The sequence below is a fragment of the Tenebrio molitor genome, chromosome 1 (assembly GCF_963966145.1).
Source record: "Tenebrio molitor chromosome 1, icTenMoli1.1, whole genome shotgun sequence".
Classification (NCBI taxonomy): domain Eukaryota; kingdom Metazoa; phylum Arthropoda; class Insecta; order Coleoptera; family Tenebrionidae; genus Tenebrio; species Tenebrio molitor.
This window is the reverse complement of record NC_091046.1, coordinates 6,583,359-6,607,413: the sequence shown is the minus strand read 5'-3', so window position 1 is coordinate 6,607,413 and position 24,055 is coordinate 6,583,359. Positions and strand designations below refer to the sequence as shown.

At 38.1% G+C, this 24,055-nt stretch overlaps 2 protein-coding genes and 1 long non-coding RNA gene across 5 annotated transcripts in view; 2 read left to right on the top strand and 1 right to left on the bottom strand.

Annotated features, from left to right (window-relative positions):
- Positions 1–24,055, top strand: part of LOC138128683 (glutamate receptor ionotropic, kainate 2-like) — a 229,656-nt gene that overhangs the window by 13,638 nt on the left and 191,963 nt on the right. For 2 of the 3 annotated variants that reach the window (XM_069044897.1, XM_069044901.1), the window contains exon 1: positions 16,868–24,008. In XM_069044897.1, the coding sequence (XP_068900998.1) occupies positions 23,933–24,008 (76 nt within the window). In that variant the 5' untranslated portion in view covers positions 16,868–23,932. Of the gene's footprint in view, positions 1–16,867; positions 24,009–24,055 lie in introns of those variants that run through there. The other variant, XM_069044893.1, reaches the window with a different exon arrangement.
- Positions 1,063–1,968, bottom strand: LOC138139796 (uncharacterized). Its single transcript, XR_011162382.1, has 2 exons — positions 1,843–1,968; positions 1,063–1,785 (listed from the first exon to the last, which is right to left on the bottom strand). It is a non-coding gene; the product is annotated as an uncharacterized lncRNA (long non-coding RNA).
- LOC138139726 (uncharacterized) lies at positions 2,220–5,124 on the top strand. The gene is made up of 2 exons (XM_069060209.1): positions 2,220–2,361; positions 2,411–5,124. Exon 2 carries the CDS (start codon positions 3,817–3,819, stop codon positions 5,122–5,124), a length of 1,308 nt encoding a protein of 435 aa, XP_068916310.1. The 5' UTR covers positions 2,220–2,361; positions 2,411–3,816.

The following is a 24,055-nucleotide window of genomic DNA, read 5'->3' as shown; positions in this document are numbered from 1 at the left end:
CTGAAAGATAATGATTTTCAAACGTCAAAGAATGAAGTAAAAAACCACTCAAGCCATTATTAATTACGCTTCGATTGTTTGATACAAATCAATGAATGCGTTTTATCAGAAATGTATGCGTTGTAACTGAGACATTATAAAGTAAAATTCACTCTCCCTTCCAATGGCTCCGTGAAACATTCAAATCTAAGCTGTCTCAAGTCACTAAAACTTTGAAAAGTTATAATTAAAGTGGAATTTTATGTAAAGGAAAACTGTCTAACTTTTCTTCATCAGTGCGCTGTCATCACGTATTAAATTATTTATTTAGAATAATAAACCCGGAAACTGCAAAATCAGCAAAACCAGCTCGTTATTGATAATTTAGGGGTTAATAATTTATTTATGGATTCGTAACACATGTCAGAAAGTCAAATCGTACTATTTAGTTGGTTAAAACGTTGATTTAATCCGCTGCAGTATTTCAAAAGCGGAAATTGCGAAAATGGAGAATGGAATTATTATACCGAAGCTAGCTTGCAAGAATTTAAAGGATGCTTTCTAAATGTGCAAAGTGCTTTTTACAAGACTTCTTCACAGTGTACAGTGTTTGAAGCGGTTCGCGCTATTTGCAAGGCTGGTTGCATACCTGTCGAATTCAAAACTCGTTTGCCTCTAGCGAATTTTTGCTTAGAAACGTTTTGAAGAGAAACTTGTTTGTTTCAAATGTACACATCTAAAGTAAAATGTTATTCAAGGGTTAAAGGAATTGTTGAAACTGATGACCTGTCACAAGCACAAAACCACCCATTTTTGCATGTTATCGTAAACAATGTTTTCTATATATTTTTTTCTATTTGTGGGTCCACTCTCGTGATTTTTTGTTAATTGGCAAGTTAAACTGTAGCGGTTTAACAATAAATTATTTTATCCAATTTTACCTTATAAAGTCATGTTTAAATACTTAGATACAGGGGATAAAAGCACTTGTTTAATGAATAATCGAATAAAATTTTAATTGCTCTAGCGGTTTAAAATTTTTATTTCGCTAGCGGTTTAAAAATGTCAAGTAAATGTCAAAGAAAATAAATAAAAATGTATTAAACAATAATTATACATACATTACAGGTATTGGGAAGCAATTGTTCATAATTGTATCATCCATTTTCTAGATTTTCACCTTCTACACGGGTATACGCCGTAAATACCTAATTTTATTAGAATTAATATTGGATAAAACACGGCCTCCTTGATTTATAAGAGACTCGTCTCTTATCCGGCCTGTCGCATTCGATAAATGTCTGTTTTTGAAAATTACCCCAAGGTTGGTAGTGTAGCGTTACGAAACGCCACAATGGCGATTGGCCGGAGTAGGAGGCCACGAGGTCCTACTTATGCTCGCGGGGCTAATAGATCGCAGTTCGAAGACCCGGAACTAGCAGTTAACGCACGGCATTTGGCAACGCGACGCGCCCACCCTGCCTTCAAGTTTTTTACGTCGCTCATTCCGGAAGCGGAAAGTTTCAATTTAGAGTCATTTGTGCCAGCCACCACGGGGGGGCTGGAAGAACACATGTTACCCCCGCAAATGTCAGGCTGAGGTGGCCTCACGCCTCTAGGTTGGCGAGCTGCAACCTATCTTTCAGAACCCCACTTTCACTTTCTCTTTCTCTTCACTTTCTCTTCTTCTCTTCTCAGCGATAGGTGACCGTACGGCAATGTTGGGTCCCTTTTCCTCTTTAGTAACTTGCCGGAAAGTCATCTCCTTCTTTTCAACCCCATCTTTCTTCCTGTCCTTTTTTTGACCTGCGAGTTACGGCAATTAACATCAGGATAGACGTGCACGACTTACCGACACAATACCGTCCAAAATCTGAATTCTCCCGCTCGGTATAATTTCGAGGTAAACAAACCGACGCCATGACGGTCCACCTGTCATGACACGCGCACGTGTAGTACCACCGGAAATGCACATTTTTGATTGCGCAGTACCACGCAAGCGCAGCCCGCCTTATAGCACAACTGAATAAGGTCGAGAATCGCGCGCGTGACGATTTTCGCGATTTATGGGACTGCGGTACCGAGATTAAAAATGCGGAAGTCGGACACTTCGTCGAGAGCCGTCGAAGCGACGCCAGCGAAGCGCCTTTTAGAGTTCGTGGTCGAGTGACCCCTCGCACTATAGAGGTAATTATCGTTCAATTTTGAATTCATTTCACTAAGACCATGTATTAGGGGTGGTTCGATCCAGTTTAGAGTCAATCCCGTTTGGATGAATTGATCCAGTACCGTATCGCAACTTTAGAGTACCGAAAATTTTTGAGTAAAGGAGTGCCGGAAGGACTTCGATTTAGCGCCAAGAACCCCCTTTTTCGCTGAAAGGTAATTACCGAATCTTCCGATTTTCACAACACTAACGACAATTCGTTAGGGGTCGTTCGCAGGGCGATTCGTAGCCAGATCGTTCGCAGGGCGATTCGTAGCCAGATCGTTCGCAGGGCGATTCGTAGCCAGATCGTTCGCAGGGCGATCTGAGCCAGATCGTTCGCAGGGCGATTCGTAGCCAGATCGTTCGCAGAGGCGACCATTTTGGAGAACATCGTTCGCAGAGGCGATCGTTTATTTTGAGCACCGTATCGCCAAGGTCACACCGCAAGTCAAAAGGACGCTATTCGAGGAGACAACAGACCCGTCATAAAGCTAAGTCGCCATATTTTTTTACCGCGGCATTGCAAAATTTAGGAACGCCTCGAATTTCTCGCTTCTCGCTTTCATAATTTTTGTATGTTCACTAAATTTTTTTGAAACTTTGCAAATGTTTAGAATTTTTTTGTAAGAACCTTTTCATTCAATCTCCAGTGTCAACTTAAAGAAATTTCAGTCAAATTTAACGTTTCGGAACTTCGCCGATTTAAACTTTCCTATCAGGATCAATTTTAATTTTTTTGTCAAGGTGACACCCCAATCTTGACCTTGGGTTTCATTAAGTTTACATTTAATAATTAGCTCGATCAGAAGGAAGTCTAAGTTCGGGAGGTTCCTCATCAGGAATCAAAACATCTTTTATTTCGTCGAAGAATATCATGTTTAGTTTAAGATTCGGTCACATGTGAAAGAAAAGCTTTTCTGGTTACGACCAAAGTAGATATTAAGGCCACCAAAAAGTACTGGTTCCGCATCTTTCAATTTTCATCTAGTAGTTACAAGCGAACCATTATCGCATTCGTGTGAACCAGTACCGAACCACCAAATACTGTTCTGTGGATAATTTTGCAGTAACCGAATAAACCAAAATTTGTTTAACGATCAGAAAGCGTTTGCTTTTACTTACCTTCGACGAGTAAGATCTGAGCACTTGTCCCGGCAGCTGGACAAGCAACAACCAGCTCAAGACAATAGCTGCCTGGCGCCCATTTTTTTAAAAAATCCGAACCCACGCCCTCTGCCCCGAAAAACCCCCTGGGAGCCCGGAGCTGTCACTGGCCAACTTTTGGTCACACAAATTTTGACGCCCAGAACGTGGGGCTCGATTTTTTGGAGCAACCACAAATTTTCGTTTATCGTTCATCTTCATTGAGGCTCAGTCACTTTTTTCAATCGGAGCAAAGGGAGTTGGTAAAGGTTTATTGAAAGTTGAATTTTTTGATTGTGTGTTAATGAGAAGCGGAAATTTAGCGGCGAATTCATTGTTTGAGTAGCGGTCTTATCTTGTACCCTCGACGACAAAAACCTTTTCTCGGAATCGACTATCGTGTTGCGCGCTGTTTTTTGGTAGTGTTTTGACCGGCGTTTTTATTGCGTTACCGACCCGTGGAATCGCGGTGAGTCTTCGTCAAAATGGACGAACAATTCAAGGTCAAGCATTTACTAGCTGACGAGCTGACGTATGAATTGCGTATACGCGGCATCACGACTAGCCGAAACCAGGACGATAAGAGGAAACTGTTAGCGAGAGCTCTGTCCAAAGAACTAGGTCGACCGGACGAATACTTTCTGTCACTTCATGACGCAGAGTATGATCACGACACCGAGGTCCAGGCCATTGAGGACACCCTTGAGAGCATACGCACGATTTTGACAGAATTTGAAGGAACGGCGGAAGACATGATCTTCAAACGGTTGAAGACCCGTCTAACGCACCTTTCATTTCGCATTCGGCGAATGAGACGCGAGCGAGATGCGGAGTATAGAAATGAGGCGTACGCGACATGTTTGTTGCTCGAAGCTGATCTTCACGACAAGGCAGCAGAAGCGAGCCCGGTTACGGTGGAAGCGCCACCAGTCGTCGCGACTACTCCCATTTACGTGCACCCTCACGCGAGATCTCCGGAACCGAAACTAGTGCCAATTCACACCTGGGGCGTATCTTTCAACGGGGAGGAAAATGGAATGACGGTGAACCAGTTCTTGGAACGGGTAGAGGAACTGTCGGTAGCGCGAAACGCAACCAACAGGGACCTTTTTAACGCGGCCATTGATCTCTTTAGCGGCAAAGCGCTGATTTGGTATCGTTCTGTTCGGAGCAGATTGAGCGATTGGGACGAAGTGGTTCAGTTGTTGAAACAGGAATTTCTTCCACCGGATTTCGATGAATTGTTGTGGGACGAAATCAAGGGCAGGCTTCAGGGCAAAAGCGAGTCGATAACCATTTACGTTGCGGTTATGGAGACGCTTTTTGCTAGACTTAGTCGACCACCGGCGGAGATAACCAAGGTAAAGACGATTCGGAGGAATTTGCTTCCATGTTACCTTAACCAGCTTAGCATCACCGAAGTTGTCACCGTACCGGAGTTGATTAAGTTGTGCAAAAAAGTGGAGGAGTTATCGGCTTTGCGGCAGAAACATCGCGCTGCACCCAAGTCATCTTGCGTGTTGGAGCCAGAGTTGGCATATGTTCGGGCGAGCGAACCCGCGAAAGCGAGTCCACGCGCCATCGTCGTGAAGGAACCCTCAGGCAATTCAGCCAGACGGAGTGAACCCGCGAGTTCGTCCTCCAGGTCGTTCAAGTGCTGGAATTGTCAACAGCCGAATCATTCGTTCATGAACTGTCGACTGAAAAGAAAGCAGTTTTGCTACCGTTGTGGGGAGCCAGACGTCACCTTGGCGACCTGCAAAAAGTGTAATCCGTCGGGAAACGCGCAGTAGGGACGCGGCAGACTTGCGGCCGTGCTACGTTCCTAAAACATCCCAAGGCCGATGTAAACGCATCGATCATCGCGAAACGTACGGACACCCAGTGGAACGCTTGGTTAGACGAAGTCAAAGAGTTTTGCAAGCCTTCTCGGGCAAATTCCGCTTCCATTTTCGTCAGCAAAACCAATGACAATAGGCCATTTATCAGACTGCGTCTAAACAATAAGGAAACTGAAGGACTCGTGGATTCCGGTTCGAATTGCACTATAGTTGGTGGAAAAGGAGCCGATTTAATTCATTTTCGCGCAGGTGGAAAAACTTTCCCATCTCGGCTAAAAACCATCAGAACTGCCGACGGAAAACAACATCCGGTAACCAAAGCTATCGAACTAGAAGCAGTGTTAGACTCGTCGAGACGGCGAATTCGTGTCTACTACGTGCCAGATCTTCAGCATAGCGTCATATTAGGGTGCGACTTTTGTAGATTATTCGGACTCAAGATAGATTTCGCGGGTCACAAAATTGAAGTTGCGTCGGATATCGTAAGAGTACCAGAATGTGACGCGGTGACGGAGTGTGGCGCGGATCGGCATGAGATCACCGAGATCATCCGGAAAAATTTAGATTTGTTGAGCAACGACGGAAAGTTAGGGAGGACACACAAAATGACAGTCACAATCGACACGGGAGAAGCATTGCCGATCAAACAACGTCCGTATTGGTGGTCTCCGTACATGCTTGCGGAAGTCAACAAAGAAATTGACCGCATGCTCGAGAACAATGTCATATCGCCTTCTGACAGTCCGTGGTCTTCTCCAATTTTGTTAGTAAAGAAATCTTCCGGTGAATACCGACTTTGCTTTGACGGTCGCAGGCTCAATGCCGTGACAAAACGTGACAGTTACCCATTACCGCGTGTCGACAGGATTCTCAGTATGTTGCGAGGAGCAAAGTACATCAGTTCGATCGATCTCAAGAACGCTTTTTGGCAAATCCCGTTAGATTCAGAGTCTAGACCGAAGACAGCTTTTGCGATTCCCGGCAGAGGTCTTTTTCATTTTAACGTATTACCGTTCGGACTGACAAACGCAGCCCAGAGGCAGCAGTGTCTCATGGACAGAATTTTCGGACCTGAACTAGAACCTCACGTCTTTGTTTACCTGGACGATCTAATCATTATCGCCCCGACATTCGAGAAACACGTACAAGTTTTGAGGGAGGTGATACGACGTCTTCGAGACGCGAAACTCACCGTGAATGCGAAAAAGTGTCAACTTTTCCGCTCAAGTTTGAAATATTTGGGTTTCATTGTCGATGAACATGGTCTAGGTACCGATCCAGACAAAGTAGCGGCCATGGTGAGCTATCCAGTCCCGAAGACTAGTACCGAAATCAAACGTTTCGTAGGCATGTGTTCTTGGTATAGGCGTTTCATCCCTCATTTTTCGACCCTCATGTCCCCGATAAACGCGTTACTTACCGGAAAGCGAAAGCGACAGAAAACGGAGTGGACTCCTGAAGCTCAGGAAGCTTTTCAGAAAATCAAGGATGCACTTGTTTCAGCACCCGTATTGTCAAGTCCTGATTTCTCGAAACCTTTCGTGATCCAAACTGACGCTTCAAACACCGGTCTAGGAGCAGTTTTAACGCAAGATTTAGACGGAGATGAGAGAGTGATCGCGTACGCCAGCCGTTCGCTAACAAAAGCCGAGCGAAATTATAGCGTTACGGAACGAGAATGTTTAGCCGTTTTGTTCGCGTTGGAAAAGTTCAGACCTTACGTTGAGGGCACCCATTTCACGATCGTGACGGACCATTATTCATTGCTCTGGTTAAACCGAATGAAGGACCCAGCAGGCAAGTTAGCGCGATGGAGTGTCAAGCTCAATCAATTTTCATTCGATTTGGTCCATCGTAAGGGCAAGCTCAATGTAGTACCGGACGCACTATCGAGACTACCTGCAGAAATTGCTGCGGTAGACATTGACAGCTTTCTCGGCGTGAACTTGAATGATTTGGACGAGTCGTACACGCGACTTCGCGACAACATAATCGCCAATCCTCAAAGAAATCCATCATGGAAAGTCGAGAACGGTCTCGTGTATCGATTCGTACCGAACAAAATTGTACTACCCGGCAACGTCCCGGAGTGGAAGCTTTTAGTACCGCGAAATCAAAGAACAAAAATTTTAGAATCATGTCATGATGCACCGACATCAGCTCATTTCGGGTACTACAAGACACTTTCAAGGTTATCCATCAATCACTTTTGGCCGAAAATGCGTCGTTCCGTCATTCGTTACGTTCGAAACTGCAAGGTTTGCAATGAGCAAAAAGCACCGAACACCGCTCGCGCAGGGCTTATGGGAAAAGAAAAAAAGGTTCAGTTTCCGTGGCAAATGATTTCCGTTGATTTGATTGGTCCATTACCGACGTCCACGAAAGGATATTCGTATCTCTTAGTGATCGTAGATTGGTTCACGAAGTACGTTGTACTATTTCCGTTACGAAAAGCTACGAGCTCAAAAGTTACAGAATGTATCGAGAACGGAATTTTTCTTGTGTATGGTGTACCGCAATTCATTTTGGTCGACAACGGCAAGCAGTTTGTCGGAAACGAATTTGTAAAGACTTGCGAGAACTACAAAGTTCAAAAGATCTGGTTCACAGCCAAGTATCACCCTCAGAGCAACCCTGTGGAGCGATACAACCGCACAGTTGGCACTGCCATACGAAGTTACGTCAAAGGCGCTCACAAAAAGTGGGATGCCGAGGTGGCAAAGATCGGGTACGCGATTCGCACAGCGGTCAACGAAGTAACCGGATTCAGTCCAGCATTTCTCAATTTTGGTAGGGTAGTACCCTGTACCGGTGAATTTTACGGCAAAGTAGCGGAAAATCCGGAAACCTTGACGACAGCTGATCGCGAAGATCACGCGAAAAATTTAGAACACCTCAAGACCATCTTGCAGGATGTAACCCAGCACCTTCACAAAGCGCACGAACGCAACGAACGCTCGTACAATCTTCGGAAGCGCGACGCTGAATTTTTTGTAGGCGACAAAGTTTGGAAACGCAACAAAGTACTTTCCAGCGCTGCGAAAGACTTTGCGCAAAAATTAGCGCCACGCTACGTGCTGTGCACGATAACGAGAAAACTATCGAAACTCGCGTACGCTCTCGAAGATGAGAACCGCGCAGATCTAGGTGTTTGGCACATGAAAGATTTGAAAGAATTCAGAGGATCTCTGGCAGAAGCCGAAGAACCGTAGCGAGCTTTGCATTTCACTTTTTCGTACCGTTCAATTTTTCGATTAATTCTTTTGTCCTCTTTTGGAATGTTGACGACAGTAAAATTTTACCGTGGAGTTTGTTCAGGAAAAGTTTATTTAAGAACCCCAAATTATGACATTTAACCGGACTTGACTTACATCATACCGCAGTACTCAAGTACTAATTGACATTGAGATTCAGTTTTCAATCGTTTGATACGCGCAGATATCGACAAGCCATTTTCGTGGCGAAACCAAAACTTTTCCAGTGATCAAATTTTGACGTTTTTTTTGTGAAGACTTCATCTTCGTTTTTTTGTAAAAAGTAAAAGGCAACTGAGTTACCTTTTCCTTTTTCTTTTTGAGGAGGGGGGTAGTGTAGCGTTACGAAACGCCACAATGGCGATTGGCCGGAGTAGGAGGCCACGAGGTCCTACTTATGCTCGCGGGGCTAATAGATCGCAGTTCGAAGACCCGGAACTAGCAGTTAACGCACGGCATTTGGCAACGCGACGCGCCCACCCTGCCTTCAAGTTTTTTACGTCGCTCATTCCGGAAGCGGAAAGTTTCAATTTAGAGTCATTTGTGCCAGCCACCACGGGGGGGCTGGAAGAACACATGTTACCCCCGCAAATGTCAGGCTGAGGTGGCCTCACGCCTCTAGGTTGGCGAGCTGCAACCTATCTTTCAGAACCCCACTTTCACTTTCTCTTTCTCTTCACTTTCTCTTCTTCTCTTCTCAGCGATAGGTGACCGTACGGCAATGTTGGGTCCCTTTTCCTCTTTAGTAACTTGCCGGAAAGTCATCTCCTTCTTTTCAACCCCATCTTTCTTCCTGTCCTTTTTTTGACCTGCGAGTTACGGCAATTAACATCAGGATAGACGTGCACGACTTACCGACACAATACCGTCCAAAATCTGAATTCTCCCGCTCGGTATAATTTCGAGGTAAACAAACCGACGCCATGACGGTCCACCTGTCATGACACGCGCACGTGTAGTACCACCGGAAATGCACATTTTTGATTGCGCAGTACCACGCAAGCGCAGCCCGCCTTATAGCACAACTGAATAAGGTCGAGAATCGCGCGCGTGACGATTTTCGCGATTTATGGGACTGCGGTACCGAGATTAAAAATGCGGAAGTCGGACACTTCGTCGAGAGCCGTCGAAGCGACGCCAGCGAAGCGCCTTTTAGAGTTCGTGGTCGAGTGACCCCTCGCACTATAGAGGTAATTATCGTTCAATTTTGAATTCATTTCACTAAGACCATGTATTAGGGGTGGTTCGATCCAGTTTAGAGTCAATCCCGTTTGGATGAATTGATCCAGTACCGTATCGCAACTTTAGAGTACCGAAAATTTTTGAGTAAAGGAGTGCCGGAAGGACTTCGATTTAGCGCCAAGAACCCCCTTTTTCGCTGAAAGGTAATTACCGAATCTTCCGATTTTCACAACACTAACGACAATTCGTTAGGGGTCGTTCGCAGGGCGATTCGTAGCCAGATCGTTCGCAGGGCGATTCGTAGCCAGATCGTTCGCAGGGCGATTCGTAGCCAGATCGTTCGCAGGGCGATCTGAGCCAGATCGTTCGCAGGGCGATTCGTAGCCAGATCGTTCGCAGAGGCGACCATTTTGGAGAACATCGTTCGCAGAGGCGATCGTTTATTTTGAGCACCGTATCGCCAAGGTCACACCGCAAGTCAAAAGGACGCTATTCGAGGAGACAACAGACCCGTCATAAAGCTAAGTCGCCATATTTTTTTACCGCGGCATTGCAAAATTTAGGAACGCCTCGAATTTCTCGCTTCTCGCTTTCATAATTTTTGTATGTTCACTAAATTTTTTTGAAACTTTGCAAATGTTTAGAATTTTTTTGTAAGAACCTTTTCATTCAATCTCCAGTGTCAACTTAAAGAAATTTCAGTCAAATTTAACGTTTCGGAACTTCGCCGATTTAAACTTTCCTATCAGGATCAATTTTAATTTTTTTGTCAAGGTGACACCCCAATCTTGACCTTGGGTTTCATTAAGTTTACATTTAATAATTAGCTCGATCAGAAGGAAGTCTAAGTTCGGGAGGTTCCTCATCAGGAATCAAAACATCTTTTATTTCGTCGAAGAATATCATGTTTAGTTTAAGATTCGGTCACATGTGAAAGAAAAGCTTTTCTGGTTACGACCAAAGTAGATATTAAGGCCACCAAAAAGTACTGGTTCCGCATCTTTCAATTTTCATCTAGTAGTTACAAGCGAACCATTATCGCATTCGTGTGAACCAGTACCGAACCACCAAATACTGTTCTGTGGATAATTTTGCAGTAACCGAATAAACCAAAATTTGTTTAACGATCAGAAAGCGTTTGCTTTTACTTACCTTCGACGAGTAAGATCTGAGCACTTGTCCCGGCAGCTGGACAAGCAACAACCAGCTCAAGACAATAGCTGCCTGGCGCCCATTTTTTTAAAAAATCCGAACCCACGCCCTCTGCCCCGAAAAACCCCCTGGGAGCCCGGAGCTGTCACTGGCCAACTTTTGGTCACAGTAGAACTGACTAATTTGTATAATAGGTTGCCTCGTTGCCATTTAAAGCAATAGTCTGAATTTTTTCCCCCCGCAAAAGTTACTCGTGACGTCACAGTGTACTAAACTTTTACGACAGAGTCTGTCGATCATGCATTAGGTGTTCGCTCGCTAGAATAAAGCCCAAAAGCCACCCAATAAACTCCACGGAGCTTATGAACCTTGGGTTCTATTCGAACACCCAAAATTTCCGGGTTGATTTTACGTCACGAGTTATTTTCCCCCCCGCCCCGCAATTTTCAACGAGGCAACCTATTATACAAATTAGTCAGTTCTACCAACCTTGAATTACCCGTATAGTATGTCCCTCTAGCGACTTTAATGTGACCCATATATTAGTATATGCAACTAAAAATACGTATGAATAATGACATTTTATATAATAAATTGTCAATTTGAAAAACTAAGTGCAGTCGAAACTTTAAAAAATGCCACAAACAAAGAAAAAATGTTGTATTAGTTCACGACATAAAGTTAACATTTCTTATCATAATCTACCCAATGATATCACTTTAAATGCGGCATAGAAGATAGGACTGAGAGATCCTACTGGTAATATTATGAGTGCCGCAGAATATGCAAGTAAGTAGTAAAATGTTACCAAGATTCCAAAATTTAAGGACCAATGTAAATATTTCAGTCACCTTGCAAGATAGTTCTCTGGAAAAACTAGAAAAATTGTCTTCCTTTACTTATTTGCCAAGTACCAATTTTCAAATTGAGACGGCGGCAACACCTTTTTTATCTGGCTACTTAATTATGAAAATAACGGAGGCAGTCCATGGATGTGATTATTGCTTGTCACATTTACAAGATTCAAATTCGAAAAAGAAAATCCCTTTACTGAAATTAATTTATTACTAAGATAGAGGAAGGCTAAGTTACCCCAATGATCAATTTGTGGGTCTAGTATAGTTTGGGAATGAGAAATTGGAATTTTAGCTTCTTCACTTGCAATGGGTTTTGGGAAGGTTAAACATTATAGATAATATGAAGATTTAGGACTATGAGCAGTTCATTCCAGGAGGGACAAACAATCTGCATTTTGCCGATATTCGGCATCGCTTTTTAGTAACTAGCAGGTAGATAAACTTACACTATCGTAAATCTTCATTATTATAATCTTTACAATTTACCCATTGCAAGTGAAGAAGCTAAAATTCCAATTTCTCGTTCGCAAACTATACAATTTACAATAATTTCAAAAATAGCATTCCAAAGGAAAATATAAATTTTGTTTTGAAGAATATCTTGGCATCAATCTTTCGGGAAATCCACTAATTCATTGTCCTGTTCATGGTAAAATGTGAGTGAGACACTTATTTAAAAATTAGAACTTCCTATCATTGTAAATTTTTGTAACTTGCACACAGACAAATAAAAAAAATATATAAAAAAGAAAATTGTTGAAATTAAATTTACCGTTCATAAAAAATCTTTTTGATTTGAGATTTTGAAAAAGTGTCAGATGTATGTGTGCGTTAAAACTGTTGAAAAATGTTGAAAACACGTATAAAACAATAATTTCCTGCAAGGCAGGCAACCAGTACAACACATAAGCCCCGTATTGTGGCGCACCCTATAAAACAAAAATAATGCTTAGAACTACGAATGCGGCAGGCCGGATAAGAGACGAGTCTCTTATGAATCTAGGAGGCCGTGGGATAAAATAATTCACTGTCACACCGATTTTTTTTTCTCATGTCAATAAAGCCATGGCAACAAAAAATCACACTCAGCGACTCGACAATCATAGATGATTAGTGACACAAGCTTCGGACTTGATTTAAAAAAAATTACACTCAAATTGGAGAGGTTTATTAGTGTAAAATTGGATAAACAGTTGTATTATACTCACGGGCTAAATGAATGTTTAACTTGCGATGTTAACGCGCTTGCGGCTTCGCCGCTCGCGCTGTTAAACGCATCGCTCGTTAAACATTCATTTAGCCCGCTCGTATAATAAATAACTATAAGTTGAACAAAATTACGTAACTACAATAATTGAAATGACACGTTCGATTATCTAACGTTCGATTATCTAAACTTGGATGAGTGGGACGTTATATTCTGTTATGAAATCTTCGAGGAGAAGAAAACGTACAATTATACTTTACTCAGTTATCGGACTTCTCCAGAAAAATTTCCAATGTGACGTGGTTGACTGTAATAAAATTTAAAAGTAGAAAGTTTGCAAGTGTTTTGAACCGTGACAGCGTAGCCTACAAAACGTACCTATAGTTATAAAACTTCTAAAGTAACTTTTTACGGTTTTAAGTATTACATTTTAAGTAGTGGAACGGTTTTAAAGATACATAATTCAATTAAGTACAACAATTTCGCGAGACTGTGGTTAAGAGTTTATTTACATTTATATTGAATTATTATAACGCAGTGTGCTGTGAAAATTGGTCATATACCGTTAAAAAATTGTGTGATTACGTGGTTGCTTAAAACATGTAAATTAAAAGTTTATTGTTAATAAAAATAATTAAGAAAGAAACATGTATGTCCTACACAAAGTAATCCAGACGGGACTGCTAAAATATACTTACAGGATATCTCACGAGTGAGTTAACTTTGGAAATGTATTGTTGGTTGCATTTTCAATTCCGCCGGTCTCGTTATCACTCGTGAAATTCCCTGTACGAACGAGTATGTCTACATTTAAATCATACCCAACTATGATGTTACAAATATTTATAACTCTGTTTGTAGTTTAATAGAAAATTTCAATTATGTAAACTGTAATTACGTTGAATACTTGTTATAAAGTTGGAACTATTTCATGCGTCTGGAATTTTATACATTTTTATATAATTTGATTGTGAAAATTAATTCCATTTATTTTATGTATTTAAACATGTAGGTAATTCAATGAATGCCATCATAAAATCGTGAATACTGGAAAAAAGCACCTTTTAAGAATTAGACTTCTGAGACTTTTAGCTATTTCCGACAACGGAGCATTATTCTCGTGGGATTCAATCCCACTTTGAACGTTAATGTGTGAAGCTACTTACCAACCTATAAAGTGCAGGAGTAAAAACTTCTAAATAATACTCTTGGCAAACTTAAACTGCGAAAGAAATATTCCGAGAAACAATCTCTCATTGTTTATAATTTTTTTAGTTGTAGTAACAAATCCTCCACAGTAGCTTTACATGTATGTCTGGGATTCTCGACAAGTAAATTACTAAATTATTTAAATGAATAAAATTTGTGTTACGAAAATAGTTCGTAGTGTTACTTCAGAAAGGGTATACATTTCGTTAGTGGGTTCGGAGTTTTTAAAAATACAAATTGACAGTACAGCTCTAACGTGACGTTAAGGACGAAGAAGTGGAAAACTTTTTCATATTCACGTCCTAGAGTTCTGGACACAACAATGCATAGCAAACCATTAAAAGTTGTCGCTTGTGAAAGCGCTCATAAAGGGGACTTTAAACAATATTTTTCGACAAGAAAAATTTAATAACGAAAATGTAAAACATTTACCATAAAATAACATTTTTAATTTACAATGCGAAAATTTCCGATAATAATGCGGAATCTGGAAAAGTGCCCCGAATGCTTACAGCGTTTCCACGTTGAATGGCAAGGGAAATCCTCTCAAAAAGGAATTTCTTAGATTTTGAATCCCCTGATTCCACTCAGTAATTCATCTTTTTAAATAGTATCGATCCCTTGAGTAGCAGCAATAACATTGTTTACATTAAAAGTACGAGATAATTAATTTTTTTTTCATTACAAAATAATTACAACTAAATATGTAATTAACACACAATTGAAACATGAATATTCTCAACTCAAGATGTATTTACTAAAATAAAAAATGTAATGAAACTAGGTAGGTACGTTTTTACGGAACAAATTAAAAATTAAATCTTTTTACCACCTTAACAAAAAGTGGCCTTTTCTTCCCTTTTTGAATGGCTTATAACGTGTGATCGAATAAAAAACAAATCGAGTTACTTGGATTGTGCTATTCTGATGCTTTGATTGGTTCAAACCACCATTTTCGCCTACTCTGATTTTTTTTTTATTCGATCGCACGGTATGCGTTTAATAAGAGATACTATCGCGCGTTCAAATGAAATCCTGGACTGGAAAGGCGTTGGAAATCGTCAATTGTTCTGCCTTTCTAAAGCGTAGATTAATTGGAGCATGTTGACAGCTAACCTAAAATTTAGAGCCAAAAAAATCTTTCTTTTTTTCTTATTTTGCAATGTTTTACATTAAAAATAGAATAACTTAACCATTCCTATTCTCGAAGCAAATATCTAAAGACACCCTGCTTTGAAAACAAACATATTCATTTAATGTCCCGATTAAACATAAACAAATGTCATTCGTGTCAAACAGCGGGAAATTCAAATTTTACACTGTTCTAAACGGTTTAATTTTTCCAACACCTGCTCAGCCCAGGGTTTCATTTGAACGCGCGATACTTGTTACTTATTAAACTTATACAGGCTGATTCACGAAGCCCGTTCATTAGAAACTTTCTGATTTACCGAAATCATATTAATATGACAATTGGTAGTTGACTATAATCGACTACTTCAAGTTCAAGTGAAATATTTTCAAAATGGTGGCACTTCCGGAAATACCGGAAATCAAGGCAATCTTTATTTTTTTAAATGAAAAGGCCTCATTTTGACTTCACATTTAGATTCTACGTTAAATTTTGAGTTTAGAACGTCTTTTTGCCAACACTTATCTGTCATCGTTTTTGACCTATGTCATCTTTTTTGCAAAAAAGCGAGGTTGCAGGGCTTCATTAACAAATTTATAACTCTTGAACCATCGCAAATAAATAATTGATTTTTTTAAGTTGAATTCCTAAAGACCTAGCCGATCTTTCCCGCCATTAGTGAATTTTTTTTTATGTTTCATACGCCTACTGAAATTTTTCAAAATTGCTAATCAAAAACTGTCAAAAACTTTATTTTTTTAAATGGCAACCACCATTTGTGACACTAGATATAAATGTAAAATTTAATTCTAAGCCTACTTTTATTAACATTGTGTATGCCTATTCCCAGCCCTTTTGGAGTAATTTCGATTTTTTGAGTAAAATATTCTTTTTTTTTATCAAACAATTGTTTTATTTGAATTTTTATTCAAAAATCACATGCAATAAACAGTAAATAACAACGAAATAATAAAAAATAAACAAATTAACAAAAAAATATTTTCAATGAAATCATTTACATTAAAATATTTTTTTGTTAATGTGCTTATTTTTTATTGTTTTGTTGTTATCTAATATTTATTGCAATGCTATTTTTGAATAAAAATTCAAATAAAACAATAGCTCATTAAAAAGAATATTTTATTCAAAAATTTGAAATTACGCCTAAACGGCTGCAAATAGGCATACATAATGTTAATAAAAGTGGCCTTAAAATGTAATTTTACATTTATATCTAGTATCAGAAACGGTAGTTGCCATTTAAAAAAATGAAGTTTTCGACATTTTTTGATTATCAATTTTAAAAAATTGCAGTAGGCGTATGAAACACAAAAAAAATGTCGTTGATAGCGCAAAAAAGCGGCCAAATCTTTGGCAAGTCAGTAAAGTAAAAATAAATTATTTATTTCTGATGGTTCAGGAATTATAAATTTTTTAATGAAGCCCTGCAATCTCACTTTTTTGCAAAAAAGATGACATAGGTCAAAAACGATGACAGATAAGTATTGACAAAAAGACGTACTAAACTCAAAAGTTAAGGTAGAATCGAAATGTGAAGTTAAAATGGGGCCTTTCTATTTAAAAAAACAAAGATGGCATCGATTTCCGGTATTTCCGGAAGTGCCACCATTTTGAAAATATTTCATTTGAACTTGGAGTAGTCGATTATAGTCAACTACCAATTTTCATATTAATATGATTTTGTGAAATCAGAAAATTTCTAATGAACGGACTACGTGAATCAGCCTGTATAATAACATACTTTTTTTCTAAATAAAAATAAGGTGGCAGAAAAAATGTACGTTTTTTCACGATCGGGAGTAGAAATCAACTTTTCGGATGTCAACATCGTGACAGAAGTAGAGCATTTTCTCCCTAGGGAGCAAATATTTGCAAATATTTGCTCCCTAGGGAGTTTTCATTTTTTTGACAGTTGTGACAAAAATCTAATGGGAGTTTTCATTTTTTTTGACTGTTGTGACAAAAATCTAATTGTGTTGTCAAGGCAACTACTAATTCCATTAAATTCATCGAAAGATGACAACTCATTTGTCATCATTTTTTTATTCTTAAAATTTGAGATTTTTGTGCTGTTTCTACTCCCTACCGTGAAAAAAATAGTATATATACTTCTGGAGAGAATGCTCATTTTTCCCTCGGTGCTTTGTAGCCCTCGGGCTTCGCCCTCTGGCTACAAACTGCACCTTAGGAAAAATCATGCATTTGTCTCCCTCAATATATAATATACTATTATATCTAGAGTAATGTGTCATTTCCTCCCTTGAGCGATTTAAACTCCACCTGCGGGAGGAAATGATACACTTTCCTCTCCTGTCATTCAAATAACTTTTCGATTTTATTACAAACAGAATATAAAAAATTTATATTTATATTTTGTCGAATAAATAAAACATATTTGTGTTTTTGTGAGAGCATCCATCTGCAATTTTCACATTTATTAAATACAATAAATGAGTAAATGTTTTGTCTGTTTACGATCACCTAGTACATTTGCAAATAACACAAAAGCTCAAGTTTGTTCAGCCATCTGGGTCAAGTTGGCAGTGTTTCCTCTGCATCTGGTGCACCACCTCAACTTCCTTTTTGGCCGTTTACTTTAAACGCAATTAATCAAAATACTTAAACGTTGCCTATGAATAAGGTCAATTACATGACGGCTCTGACGCTCGTTGCAACAAAGTTCTTAATGATAATTACGTGATTAGAATGAAGGCTTCAAAGAAAGCCCGCAGCATGCAGATAAAAGCATTCGCGGTAGAAGTTTTACGAGGTCGCCCAATTAAACGAATGTGGCGGGGTTGGTTTTGCGAATTGTGTCGATATTTCGCGGCCATACGTGAGGGTTAAACGCTTTTCAGTTTCTAAATTCGCAGTCCTGCAAATGAATGGATCGCTTCTTTCATCAGGCGAACATTCACAAGCGAGGAAAGCTGAAAATTTGATATGGTTACTGGTTATTTAACCAGGAGTGGGAGTTAATTATCGAGAGACAGAATTCATCTTCGAATCGTCCCGAATAAAATTCGCTTCTGCACTGGATTTTTTCCGCTTCTTATTAAAGAAGAGACGCTGCGTCAATATTTATGGTACGTTAAAGGTTAAAATAACGACTAATTTCCTGCTAATCCTGCTAAAAATTTATGAGGGAGGAAGTACATTTTTTAATCATCTGCATTCATACATAATTTGTCGCTCGTTTCTCAGGAAATTAGTAAGTACTACAGCTGATGAAACGGTCCGCCGCCTTTTTATAAATTATTTATACATCGTTTCTACCCCGAACTATTACACTGGCTACCCCGAATCTAGATACTTTATATTCGACAAGGGCGTACCCAGAGATTTGAACTGTGGGAGGATATTGGCGATAATTTATAGAAAGTAATTTAGGGAGGAAAAAACGACAACGGCCTAACCGAAATGGGTAACTTTCTTTTCTGGCAAGCTGTAATTTTTAGTGACGGTACTATTTCCCTACTTTACATGTGCCCCAACTGGCAAACTTAAATCATGTTGATGGTAATAATTAAAAAATATAATAAATTATATTATAGCCAATTTGAAATTGATTTACGTTAAACGTGATTCAGAATTTGTTTGTATTTTCTGTTCAAAAAATTGGAAAATAAATAGAACGCTCTAACATGTATGAAATTGTCACATATTTTACAGCTCGAGGCTCCGGGATAAAATTATAAAATGAAAATATATCCAAAATTAGTTATTTTTTCGCTGTTGCTTTGATGGAATCAAAAATAAAATAAATCATGTAATGGGATACAAACGACTTTTTCCAATTATTGTAAAATCTATATAAAAATTTCCAGAGTTTTTACTAGATCAAAGTGGAATATGGGAAATGTATCGTTGGACAAGATCTATCATCACCAGTTCGTTGGGTCAAAAGGATCTATCAATGCGAATTTTAAAAGATTTCAGACTGCTGAATATTGTCCTTATTACAAATATCGCGCGTTCAAATAAAATCCTGGGCTGAGTAGGCGTTGGAAAAATTAAACCGTTTAGAACAGTGTAAAGTTTGAATTTCCCGCCGTTTGACACGAATGACATTTGTTTATGTTTAATCGGGACATAACTGAACATATTTGTTTTCAGCAAAGGGTGCCCTTAGATACTTGCTTCGAGAATAGGAATCGTTAAGTTATTCTATTTTTAATGTAGGTAAAACATTGCAAAGAAAGAAAAAAAAGAAAGATTGTTGGCTTTAAATTTTAAGTTGGCTGTCAACATACTCCAATTAATCTACGCTTTAAAAAAGCACAACAATTGACGGTTTCCAACGCCTTCACAGGATTTTATTTGAACGCGCGATATTTTAATAACGCTAATTGTTTAATAGTTTGAAATCATTATATGTACATTAGGTATTAGAGCTTTTTTAAAAATACAAATCGGGTCAACAATTATCTATTGTTTTAATCCCCTGTTTCCAAGTCATCTAGATTGTCCGATATTGACACCACACATAATTTAAATTGAATCAAAGACGTGGTGGATGGCTAGTAATTAATAACAAAATTCTAAATTATCAACGATTATAGAAAAATTAACAATTAATCTCATCTGGATGCTCTGTCAAGCAAAAATGAATAGGGAATTTTTCCATTTTTGAATTTTTTATAAATACGTTTAAAATTTATAATGAAATGTGTTAGAAATATATAAAGATACACATTAGATGTAATGTTCCAACTACCTGTAACATTTTAAATTTATCTAGTGTTTAAGAATACGTGGGAGGATTGGGGCAATTATTTTGCTTTCTAAGAAAAATTGTGGAATTCCCTATTCGGTTTTGGCTAGTTTATTTTCTTCTTCAAACGTCAGTAAAATATGACATTATGCCATGTCATCTGACGAGCGGCAGATAAAGTTTATCTCAGCTAACGAGCGGCAGATAAAGTAAACTAGCTAAATCATTTAAAATTCCGAACTCAGATTTTAACAAATTCATTTCTAAAGCTGAAGTGAATAAATAAGATTTAATCAAGAAACTTGTACATAATAATTGGAAAACATACTGCCAAATCTATCCAAATTAAAACGGGGTGACAGACGAATAATTAAAAAAAGAAATTTCGGATTTTGTTTATAGCGTTGTTTATAGGTACTAGGGATAGTACCGTTTTCCAAAACTAGTTACATTAATTTATCAGTCCAACCAATCTTCTATCTTAAAATAATTCCTGATTTCTTAACATTTCTTAAATAATTCGTTATGAACGTTTGAAGAATGTTATTCGTTCTGGAGCCAAACTACAGCCCCAGCACATAAAACCTCATTTTTGCTCTTAATTACATAACATATAACATTTTTGAAATAATTTATTGTTCTTAAACGTAAACATGTGAAAATTTGTATATTTATGATAAATACAAAAGTTTTCAGTTTCAAATATAAAAAAAGATTTCTACAATAATACAATAAGTTTTAGTTTATTAATGCTTCTTGCGTTTAGACAACTTTTTTAACTGGTTACCTCCTAAAGTTCTCTTATTGAAGTGTGTCAGCATTTTTCTTAGTAATTTTTTTGTGCCATTTCTTAAGAGAATTTCTTTTCAATCAACTATTTATTAATTTTCGACTTGCTATTATTTAACCTCTTTTCCTACAAGAACGAAAAGAATCTTGGCTGTTTTCTTAAACTTATTGACACCGAACGCAATTGATTGAAGCTGAATTATTAACAATAACAAAAAATTTAAATTTGTTCTAATTTTTGTTGTAATTTTCATTTGTCATAAAACATTTTAGATGGAAATTGTACATTTATAATCATTTATACAGGGTGTTTTCGAAGTTGAGGCGTTTCTTTTAAGATGAGATAGATAGTATGAGTTTTAGCCAAAATCACCTTAGTAAAATGTGTACGGCAACGAAGATACAATAAGTTAATTTTTTTTAAATTTTTGAAAGCGGTCCTGCTCAAATTTGCGCTGATTTTTTAGAAACTAGAATCGAGAAAAAAAATCAAATGAGAATGGACGTTAATCAAAAATACTGTCAGAGTTGTCATCTAATTAGTCAGAAGAGCTCATCATTACTAAAATAAGGACCTCACAGATATATGGGCAATGCTGCTATCAAAATGCAACTGCGGCGACCAGAGAGTACGCAGAGCGATTTCCGGAAAGACACTATCCTGGGCCACGTCAGTTTGTGAATCTAGTATAGCTGAGAAATAAACAGGACCGGACCCAAAATTTTAGAAACCTATAAAAATATTCAATCACTTATTTCTGTTAATAAAAACATTTTGCTGAGAAGATTTAGGCTAAAATTCTTAAGAATAATGCAGTACCTCATGTTACAAGGAACGCCTCAACTTCGAAAACACCCTGTATTTCTAGAATAAATAACAAGAAATTTAAATTTATGTACGCTGCGATCAACAATTACCTAGATAAGGGGCGGCTATGACTTTGACAGTGTCAGAAGTTTCGTATATTTGGGAACTTACCTAATAAACGTCAAACAACTGTCACTATGAATCAAATTTTAACGCAAAAATGGTTTTTACTTCAGAACATAAAAGATTGATCTTACTTTCGTAATTGTGTTTTCAATAACGAAGAATGGACATACAGCACTGTTACTTGTTTGTCCCAGTTTCGGCAAAAATTTCCAAATTTAAATTGAAACGGGTATATGCAACCAGAAATACTTCGATGCATTCCAGACGTCTGTCGACGTTTTTCTAATTCAATATACAGGGTGATTTACGAGGAATAATGAGCCCGACGGAATAGAAAATGCAACCCACAATACATTGCAACAAAAAGCCTGACATCGAAGCGGTAAATGTCCGGGTTTTTCTCCTGATGAATTGCGGGTTGCATTTTCTATTCCATCGGGCTCATTATTCCTCGTAAATCACCCTGTATGTATGTATTTAGGTATAATTAGGTATCACATATTTAAATTATGCAGGGTAATTTACCTAATTTAATTTAATATAATTCAATCTTACTTCACGGAATTCTTTAAAATAAGTAATTGTGAGTTAACAGCTCCGGATTTATCTGACATAATTACTGTCGTTCTTTAAAAACCGTCATAAATGTTCCCATCGTAAATTATACATTTATACATTCATGACAGTAATTTTGTTTGTGTTTTTTTGAACTAATTAAAGCAATATTACGAACAGATGAAAATATAATTTGGTAACATTCCACATATTTTACAAAACTTTAATGATGACAGGGTTGGAATGGAGGCATCTCGACTGAATGCAAGTAAATGTTAAGAATACAACAGTATGACATACCACAAGCAACTAGGTCAAATATTAGACCAACTCAAGACATTAATAGAAATTCCAACGTTTCTAAAAATGGACACAAATACGTACATAACAATAATGTAAAATTTAAAATTCCTTGTAGATCTTCCTTTTTAAAAAATGTCTTTTATTCCCTTATAAGAAACTTTAGTTTTAATAAATCACTCTCTACATATAGAATATTTTACTGGAATTGTACATAACAATACATAGATTATGTACATTATATGTATTAACATTTTCCATATTCGAAAATATGATTATTTCGTAGGATGTCAGATGGGTAGTCGTGTTAGTAGATTCATGTAATTAAAGTGGAGCATTTTTTTCCCAACAACTGTTCAGGAGTTTTAATATGTCGAACAAAGCAAAAACCACTGCGACAAGCAATAAAAAGTTAGATATTACTATCACAGCATCCGGTAGCTACTCTGATGTAGATGATGCTCAAATAGCTCGCAGGGTTTTATGTGAAACAAATTTTTAAAACAAATAAAATAAAAGTCCGCATTATCAAGCTAAAGTTTGCATTTTCTCCACTGGAACGAAATAGTTTTCAGCTTTCGGGCAATTTTTTCCCGCAAAATATTTAGTTTGAAAGATTACACAAAAGCTTCATTTTTATTCATTTTATGGGAGCGGTTTGATGAAACTTGTTCCAATTAGCCTGCGACCACACAACTGCTCCGCTTAGTTTTGCATATCATATCATTTACTACTTGTTCTCTTGGTGGAAAACGTAGACAAACTGGAGGTATAACAATTGAATAAAATGTTACACAAATGTAAGACTTAAGTGGGAGCACTGTAGATTTTTCCAGAACTTTTCAATTATCGGATTGGCATTTCAGAAAGCAAACAGTTTTGTCGATATGCAACGAGGCTTGATATGTCAGTCGAAGATTGATTAAAACAGCGAGAAAGCTCTCCATAATCGACTAATTCGTCTTATTTTTGTGTTTCAGGTAAATTGGTTCCGCTGCAGTGGTATCCATTAGAAGCTGCTGACTGGTCTTTATTTTTATTATTTCGCATCGACTGGAAGCAATTCTTGTAGACGGTTTTATTTTTCTTCATAGCGTAGACACGGTGCCGTTTTATTTATTTGAGATGTAACAACAATCCGTTGCAATTTCAGTTAGGTTTCCGTTAAGAAATTTCATTTAGATAAGATCTCGTCGCCATCTAACATTTCAGCTTCGAAAGGTCCGTTAAACTAAATAAATAAAATCAGTGTAGTGTAATAATGAATTAGATAAACTCGACTCAAGTGTTCAAATATTTGTGTACGGACCCTCCCTAAATCAATGTTTGTCTAAGTGTATTCTAATTATAAACATTGTTGATGGTATTAATTTGGTGTGTTGGTTTCGATGTGATGCTGCATTGCATATGCAGTGATATCGGGTCATGCTGATTGTTCGATCGGTGATATTGAAATGGCGGTGATAGTTGTGCTGTTGCTCGTTTGGAGTACACTGGCATCGACTGCTCTGCCACCTGTCATTCGCATCGGTAAGTTTTTTGTCCATTTCCATCCTACAAATCTAAAGAGAGGCAAT

Bases quoted from the DNA above. Each gene is read 5' to 3' on its own strand.
- LOC138139726 (XM_069060209.1), top strand. From the start codon at position 3,817: ATGGACGAACAATTCAAGGTCAAGCATTTACTAGCTGACGAGCTGACG.